The sequence below is a fragment of the Rhagoletis pomonella genome, unplaced genomic scaffold (assembly GCF_013731165.1).
Source record: "Rhagoletis pomonella isolate Grant_MI unplaced genomic scaffold, Rhpom_1.0 Rhpom_scaffold_00001, whole genome shotgun sequence".
NCBI lineage: Eukaryota > Metazoa > Arthropoda > Insecta > Diptera > Tephritidae > Rhagoletis > Rhagoletis pomonella.
Genome location: NW_023458555.1, coordinates 15,295,675 through 15,304,489, shown reverse-complemented (window position 1 = coordinate 15,304,489; position 8,815 = coordinate 15,295,675). Strand labels below are relative to the sequence as shown.

General features: G+C 36.9%; 1 protein-coding gene across 3 annotated transcripts in view; it reads right to left on the bottom strand.

Moving 5' to 3' along the window:
• Window positions 1-403: 403 nt before the first annotated feature.
• Window positions 404-8,815, bottom strand: part of LOC118739891 (aminopeptidase N-like) — a 41,598-nt gene continuing 33,186 nt past the window's right edge. For all 3 annotated transcript variants that reach the window (XM_036471406.1, XM_036471398.1, XM_036471391.1), the window contains exons 2-6: window positions 5,119-5,685; window positions 4,895-5,050; window positions 3,411-4,824; window positions 843-1,363; window positions 404-766 (exon numbers count right to left, since the gene is read on the bottom strand). In XM_036471406.1, coding sequence (XP_036327299.1) covers window positions 523-766; window positions 843-1,363; window positions 3,411-4,824; window positions 4,895-5,050; window positions 5,119-5,669 — 2,886 coding nt within the window. In that variant the 5' untranslated portion in view covers window positions 5,670-5,685 and the 3' untranslated portion in view covers window positions 404-522. The remainder of the gene's footprint in view (window positions 767-842; window positions 1,364-3,410; window positions 4,825-4,894; window positions 5,051-5,118; window positions 5,686-8,815) is intronic.

Here is an 8,815-nt window from a genome sequence, read left to right as displayed (position 1 = left end):
TTCCTTGGATAAAAGGAAACCTACATACCGAATTTCGTTGACATATCTAAATTTTTACTCGTTATCGTGTACACGGACGGACAGACGGACAGACGGACGGACAGACAGACATGGCTTAATCGACTTCTCTATTCATTCTGAGCATATCGGATCTAGATAAAACTAGTTTAGCTCAGGAAAAACTAGTTTGTCCTAAAACGGGTTTGGCCGATAACATATATAGCAAAAGGAGATATATCCCAAAGCGAAATTTTTTTTCTAACATTTCTTTTCGATGCAGAAATGTAGCTTACATCTCGAGCGCTCGATATAAAACCGATTAATACACAATAGCTTTTAATAAAATTCCTTTTCGTCCATTGCCGAAAAATTTTAAATTTTATTTACTTTAATATCATTCCAGCGTATCGAATAAAATGGATAATGCCATAAAGGCTTTAGAAAAGAAGTCCGCAATAACTTAAACGTATTTAAATGTATGAATGTATGTATTTATAACTACTTTTAAGCTAGCCAATAAGCTTAGAATTCATCTGTCGTTAAACGACTGCGCAAACGACGCGAGATCTCATTGTAGTTGCGTTCCTTCCACTGAGCATTGATCTTGATCGTCTCCAAAGCCTGTTGTACACCCTGTTCGACCTTGTGTAGGAGCTGTTTGTTTTCATCACAGAAATAGCGCATCGTCTCGTATTCACGTTGGCTACTCATTTGACTGGCGATAGGAGAAAATAGACGACGAAGCTCCGAACCGTTGGGTTCATAGCTAAATATTTCAGTGAGAGAGGTAAGAAGAATAAAGTATTGCCCTGCTATTCGAAATTTACTCCATCAACACTTACTATTCATGTAGGAACTCAATGTTGTTAATTAAATAGTCTCGCGCTAAATGGAAGCCAACTTCTCCACGCGCTACAGCACCAAAAGCAAAGGTGGAATCTTGTCGGCGTATATGTTTGTCGCTGTCGAACGCCCATTCCAGATAACGTTGCAGTAACCAAATTTCGCGTGAGCAACCCAATGCCGAAATGATGGTACGCTTCTCGGCTGCCACATTGGAATTCTTATAGCGTGCCCAAAGGAATTGCCAATCCTCTTCGTTGCCATGACGTATGGACGTACAGTAGACGACCGAGCGCAGATCTTTCGGTACTGGATTGTATTCATCCGGATTGGGCACGGCGCGCCATTGCTTGAAATAATGCTGTGCGCTTGGTATACAGTCTTCAACTTCAAAGCGGCAGGCCCAGCTGGCGATGAGCTCTTTATGGAGTATGGTGTGCGGTGCGGTGTTGGCTTCAGTGGTCGCATTCAAGCCTCCAAGATAAATGTAAATGGGGGAGAGTATTTTGCGCATGTATTTCTAGAATTGCATTTGGTTTTTTGCGGAGGAAGTAAAAATGAGTTTATAATATTCGTTTTCAGTTTTTTTTTTTTTAAATATCTTAAATAATTAAATCGATACAATTAGAACTGTGCCCTTTTCTGATTTCTAACCAAAAATTTTTTTTTAGTCTAACTGACCGGACTGACATATTAGTGATTCATGAGTTGGTCTCCGTAGCGTTGGTCCAACGTAATCACACTTGTCTAAATATATTTAAAATAGTGCCAAAATTCTGGTGCATAAGTACTCGGAAAACGTAGGTCGGCTCAGCACACGAGGAAGTACTAGACTGCGGGAGCTGCGATAAAAGTCGTTGCAAGTTGTAAAGACGATTGTAAGTTTACCTTTGAATGTCTCAAAAACTATTATATTTAGTTAAAGAAAAATGTTCATAGTCTTATTTTAAAGGTGGTATTTGGGGCTATGTAAAATATAAAAATTCGAAAAATAAAAAATTTAACAGAATTCGAAATAAAAAAAATCGTTAACAAAAATGTATCTTAACAGAAGCTGAATTTCAAGGGTGTTTTTTAAGATATGAATTTTTTAACTTTGAAAAATATTTTTTTTTGTAAACTCTTAATAAAATTATGTTAAACAACTTTTATTAAATTAAAACTTATTTTTAATATATAGGTTGCAATATCTTTTCAAAATTCAGAAATTCATATCTTTAACAAAAACACTTTCTTGAAAATTTCCACATCTTTTAAGACAAGTACTGTATAAAAAAAAAAAATCCCAAAATTTTCATAAGTTTTTCTACGATTTTCAAAATTTAAAAACTCTTTTTTTCGAATTTTAAATTAACTTTTTTTTCATAGCCCCAAATATCATCTTTAAAACGAGATCAGAAAATAAAATTGCAAAATCAGGGAAATTGTGAAATTTTAAACATTCGATAAATTTTTTTCTTTTTCCTTAGTCGTTATATAATAAAACGAATATCTGACCAAAATGTATCCAAATAAAAAATGTTCGATTCCAATCATTGGTGGATTTGACATGGATTGACCCACTTAGAGGTGGGCGCTGTTAAATTTCATCGATTGTCATAAAATTTTTAAAAAGTTTTTTTTTTAACAAATTGAAAGACCTTCTAATTTAATTACGTTGTCCTCGGCGCAATTTTTTTTCAAGGCAGCTGATTAGGGACTCTGTGAATACAGAATTTCACGTAGGTCGCTGTGACTCTAGCTCCTGGCATACAATTTCTATCGAAATAAAAAACAAGATAAGTAAAATCTTGCATCCGAGGCTTTGCTATTAGTCTTCACTGGAAGGGGTTTTCACGTGGCGTGTCCCAAATCCTCCGCACAATCAATAATAAGAAAAATCTAGCATCCCCTAATTTTTACTGATTCATAATATCTTCGTCTCCAAATGCAAAGTTCCAAGAGCTTGAAATAAGTGAAAGCGTAGCGATCGCCACAAACTTGAAACACTACCGTTGTTACCCTTCCCACATGCTCCTGGATCTCCTCCTGGTCTTGAGCTCACAAAACGATAGGTAAAATAAACGCTGATTTTTTTCCTGGCGAAAGACTTTCTATAAAGATTCTCAATTTCTCTTCTAGTCCAGCTTCCTGTATGTTGGCGTAATTATTTACGTACGTGGTAATCATTTCTAAAAGGATAACTCTGTCCTCAAACAGAAGTTTAGCAAATTCTTCTATTCCTCACTTTTCTAGGAAGTGGTGATCCACTTTTGGAGCCTCTTGACTACACTGGCTAGGCTATTCTACCTACCTTCGCAATTGTTATTTCGCTCGGAATATGACTCAAGTTTCGGATAGGCAGATGGCATGAAATGCCTTAAGCCATTGTAAATAGGTCGGACCAATTTGGGAGTTCCTTACATTTAGATACTATATTTTACTTACATTAAAGAAAATCTATGGAAGCGCATTTCCATTTGGCGAAAAGTGTTAGTTTTAAAATAGCAGCATTCCGAAATGTTAGAGAAAAACTTACAATCCCACAAATTACAAACCCTTCTCTACATAAAACCCAGCTCACTCACCTTAAAGTACTCATACTCTGGAGTTTGACGCAAAATTCGGTTGACATCACGCAAATTGTCCAAAGCAGCCTTCCACGGTATATACTCACGTTCGCGCACTAAATATTCAATCAAACGCATAGCGATATCGTAATCCTGATCGCCAGTCCAGGCCAAAGTCAAAGCATCGTCGATGAGATGCGCGCGATTGATCACGTGGATCTTGTTGTAATTCTCGCTGGTCAAAGTTTCAATCAGCATATTCCAATTGCGTTCGTCATACTTCACTTTGTACAGACCCGACATTTGAACATTGAAAAGAATCCATTCATTCTGGTTGGGCATATCTTTGAGTGTTTTGGTCAACGGTTCTTGCAATTCGCTACACTGCAGCCAATTTTTCGGTGCAGTAGCGTTGAATTCAGTCTCCGTTTGACTGGTGTAGCTCAATGGCACCCACCAACAGCTGCGTTCGGCATTACGTGAAGCGACTGTGTCAAGCAAGTAACGTATCTGCGTTACTTTAGCCAGATTGCGTTCGTAATCGCGTGTCACAGTAATGATCGGATAACCGGTTTGCAATGTCCACGAATCCATGATGGTTTTAATGTCGAAAGATTTCGGGAGTGTGCGGAATTTATGCGCAGCCTCAGTAAGCGCCGACCAGAGATCGTCTTGCTCTGCATTGGCGTAAGCGTGTTTCTTGAGATAGTAATGCAGACCGGAGCGGAAGGCGTCATCGCCAAGGAAGAGGTGCATCATGCGGAGCACAGTTGAACCCTTTTTGTAGGAAATCGAGTCAAAGATTTCGGCGATTTTGTTGGTGTGATTAATTTCCTGTGAAATCGGATGACTGCTCTTGAGTGCGTCCAACTTGAAGATAGCTAAGGTGTTGTCGACGGACTCCTTTTCCAAACCACGCCATTCCGGATTGATATGCTCGATACCCAAACTGGCGACATAGGTAGCGAAACCTTCATTCAACCACAAATCTTGCCACCATTTCATTGTCACCAAATTGCCAAACCATTGATGGGCCAGTTCGTGTGCAATGACAGAGGCGACACGCTGCTTGCTTTCCAAAGAGGAAACATTCTCGGCATAGAGTAATGCAGTTTCACGATAGGTGACAAGGCCCCAATTCTCCATAGCGCCGGCGCTAAAATCTGGTATAGCAATCTCATCGATTTTGTCCAATGGGAATTTTATGTTGAAGATATCTTCGTAGTACTGCAACACTTTTGGTCCGACTTCGGCAGCATAAGTGCACTGATCGATGGCATCCGGACGTGCCCAGGTGCGGAATTGCACTTTGTTCTTCAAGCTAGTTTCGGAGTTTACATATGCGAAGTCGTTGACAGAGTAGGCGACCAAGTAGGTTGACATGGGCACCGACTCTTCGAACTCGCTCCACACCCAGTCCTTTTTGTCGGCCCTAAAAGGAAGGAGGAAAGAAATATTTGAATAAAAATCCGTTTTTGGAATTAAACATTTGACTGGCTTACATGGCGCGTGTCTCCTTCAGCGGCATATTACTCAGTGCTGTATACCTCTTATTATGTCCGAGTATAACAACAAATTTCGCCTTATAATCGGGCTCATCGAAGCACGGAAAGGCGAGACGCGCCGACGCCGGTTCGAATTGTGTGACCGCAAGCCATCTGAAAGTGGAAATACGTTTTATATAAGTTCAATCAAATGAAACGCCTCATCCCCTCTCTCCACATACCTGGTTTCGTTACTGCCACGATCCACATACGAACTGCGATAGTAGCCACGCAAGTTCAAATTCAAAATGCTCGAGAACGGCATGGTGAGTATGTATTCTTCACCCCTACGCAACGGTTCGCACAAGTGCATGATATAGTAGTCATGGTAGGCATTCACCTCGGTGCCACGCACACAATTCTTCTGTTCGGTTTCCTTGGCGCGTAGATTACGTAATATTATTTCATTGCTGTTGATAGTAAGATTCAGCGCATGCAGCGTGATGTTGCTTGTATCCTCCAATGCTATCAAATGCATTGCAACCTCACCGACAAAGGTAAGATTTTCCGGATTCTCGAGATGTGTGATCACGTGCAGCGTGTATTTTTGTGGTTTGATCGATCTGGGTAGACGAAAATGATTATAGCTGCTGGCAGCGAGTTGCACTGGTGTTGGCACTGCTGGCTTTTCGGCCACCAATTCCGCATTGTTTGTGTCGGCGAAGGCGGGTACTGAGCAAGCAATGGCCATAAAGACCAAAGTGGCGGAGAGATAACAGCGCAGAGATGTCATTCTGAAAGTGCGTTTGCTAAAAAATATACATAATTATTTTCGTAAATCAACTGCTCTTCACTATTTGTATACAAAATAAATTTTGTTAAATAAATGAACTTCATTCGAAATATGTATGATTTTATACCCTGCGTAGAGTTCTCTATTCTTCGAAACAAAGAACGTGCTACAGTTGCGCGACGACTACAAATATACCTACTTACGTAAATTCAAATGCGTCAGTAACTGGAAGATCTGGAGTCAAAAATAAGCAGCATTATGACAATAATATATATAATACCAACCAGGCAAAAACCAACCAAAAAAATTAAAAAAATCCCAATGGTAGCTTCGAGTATCGAAGTGTAGTATTATGGGGTGCACTCTACAATAATTTGAGTTATGATTTTTTTTTTTTACACCGAAGTTGAGTTAAATGAGCACATTACAAATTTACAAATTTTTTATTTTTTTTTTTAGAATTTTTTTGAGTATGCAGTTTTGTAGCCCATTAAATTCTAGTATAATAAAGTGCAAGTTTTAAGCGATTGCAAAGCTGACGTAATTTTTTTTTTTTAATTTTCTTTGAAAACGGGTTTGCGCATTTCCTTCCATAAGAAAAAAGTGCAAAAAGCCGTCAGCATAAAAAATATTACAAATCAACGCAATTTTGCAGTAGCATAAATCTTGCACTTTATTATACGAGAAGTTAATGGGCTACAAGACTGCATACTCAAAGATACTCCAGAAATAAATTAAAAAATTTTAAATTTCGGTGTAAAAAAAAACCATAACTCAAATTATTCTAGAGCGCACCCCATAATACTACACTTAAATATTACGCAATACTCAGAGCTACCATTGTGATTTTTTAAATTTTTTTTGAGATGGCATATTTTGAAAAACTTTTTTTTTTCCAAAAAATTTGTATATGAAAAATTTTTCAAGAATTTTTTTTTTAACATTTCTTTTCATAGAGAATTTTGTTGTATGTATGTGTGATTTTTTTGAAATTTTTTCCTCGCCCCGTTCTCGAGATATTTCGAAAACTATTATTTATGCAATAAAAAATTTTAGTTAGCTACGGCTTTTTGTATTTCAGTGACGATATGAGGCGTAACCCTTTCCATACTATAGTAACGATATGTAAATTCAAAACTCTAAAGCCTTTTTTTCAAGCCTTGCTTTTTTGAGTTATGACACTATTGAAGCAAATGAGCGATATGTATACGTTTTTGTATTAAAATTTTTTGTTTGTTTATTTTTATTTGTTTAAAAAATTACCAAATCTGGTTCTGACTTCCCGCAGTTTCATGCGTAGATTAGTATTAGCATATGCATGTATTTATGTATGTAAAAATACACCGAATGTCCAAAACAACGAAAGTGATTTAATTTTAATAAATTAGATAGTGAAAGGAGAAATCGAAAATTTATGGCCCATTCTCAAAGTAAAAAAAAAAAATAAAAATAATTATCTTATTGAAAAAGTTGTGTAAGCATGCAAAAGTTAATACACAGCTCCGCGGCTTTAGTTAGTAGGCAAACTATACAAGATAAACATATATACATATATATATTGCAAATAAAAACAAATGCGAATAAGATGAAAGTAATTGCAAAGCTGTTAAGTATATTAGAATTCAACAAAACCAAGGAAATGCTGTGATATTGGCAAATGGCAGTAATTTAGAATAATTTGCAAGTTGCAAAGCCTTTTACAAATCGTGGTAATCAATTTATATTGAGTGTTGGCAAGGGCTAATGGCTGACTTTAGAGCCTGCAGAGTGGGAATACCCATACTATGGATTCCATACATACACATCTAATACATACATACATATGTATATAAATATATTGCATTTTAGATGAGATGTGAAGTGTATAAATCTATTCAAGTGTACATACACTAGGCGGCAAATGAAAGTGTACACCTTATTCTTATATAATATTCACTATTAGTTTAATGTATTTTTTTTGCATTAAATACACAGGTCCACAAAAAAAAACTCTATGAAAGGTTCCGTTGACCAAAGCTAGTCTATGAAATGTTTTTGGGCTCGCTAAACACGAATCTGAAGACCGTTTTGTTCCAGATTGTATTGAATATAAGCCCTCGATATATTGATTATGACACAAATTAGATATCTAACGTAAGTTTCACTTCTACAGTGTGGCCCAGGCTCACTTACTTTTTTTTTGTAACGGATTTTTGCATTTTTTTCCATATAAGCATTAATTTCTTATGAAATAAAATGCGGGAGACCGTTAAAACTATAATTTTAAAAAATTAAATTACACTTGTCGAATAAAATACATTTTTTAGTCGGTTTAAACTTGCAATGCATTAGAATAAAATTGAATGGGTTATAAAACTGCGTAATCGAAAGTTTTCTAGAAATCCTTAATAAAAAGTTGAAAGTTTTGTTGACAATTTTTATGAACTTTTTATAAAGTAACTTTGATTTATGTATATGGATTATATTATAGAATAATAGTCATGGAAGCTGTTATGCTCCGCAGATGAAAAGTGAGGTGAAAACTATTCATAATTGGGACTACCTGACGGCCTACTGGGTTGGGGATAAACCCAGGAAATATGTAGATCAACGAAATGAGGAAGCATTCCACTGGAATATTAATGGAACACTAAGCCGCTGGCCATATGACCGAAAAGTGTGGGGACCATATAAGGATTCCTGATAGAGCTGCAGGGAAGGGGAAGAGGTATAACCAATTCAGCACTTCCTGTGCGAATGCTATACACGCTGAAGAACTTAAACAGATTGGGGAAAATTTCATTAAGCGATCGGAATTAAATTTAAAGATATGTTGGGACACGGAAATTTTCTCCTGAGCATCACAATGGCCGGCTTAACTAAGAGCAGCCCGTCAAACCAGTGCTAACCTCGACGCATACCAATGCGCATACATAAATGCATACATATTTATAATACTAGATCAGCTCGGTTAGCCGACAAAAGAACAAAATAATAATTATACCAAAAATATGTATGTATGTATATTAAAAACAAAAAAGATCTACTGACAAAATTTTGCCATCTTGAACAAATAAGAACCTCGGATTGGTCAGAACGGCAAACATTAGTGTTGGTGGGATACTTTAAAAATTAAAAAGAGTTACTTACACGCGAGTTTTTTTTTT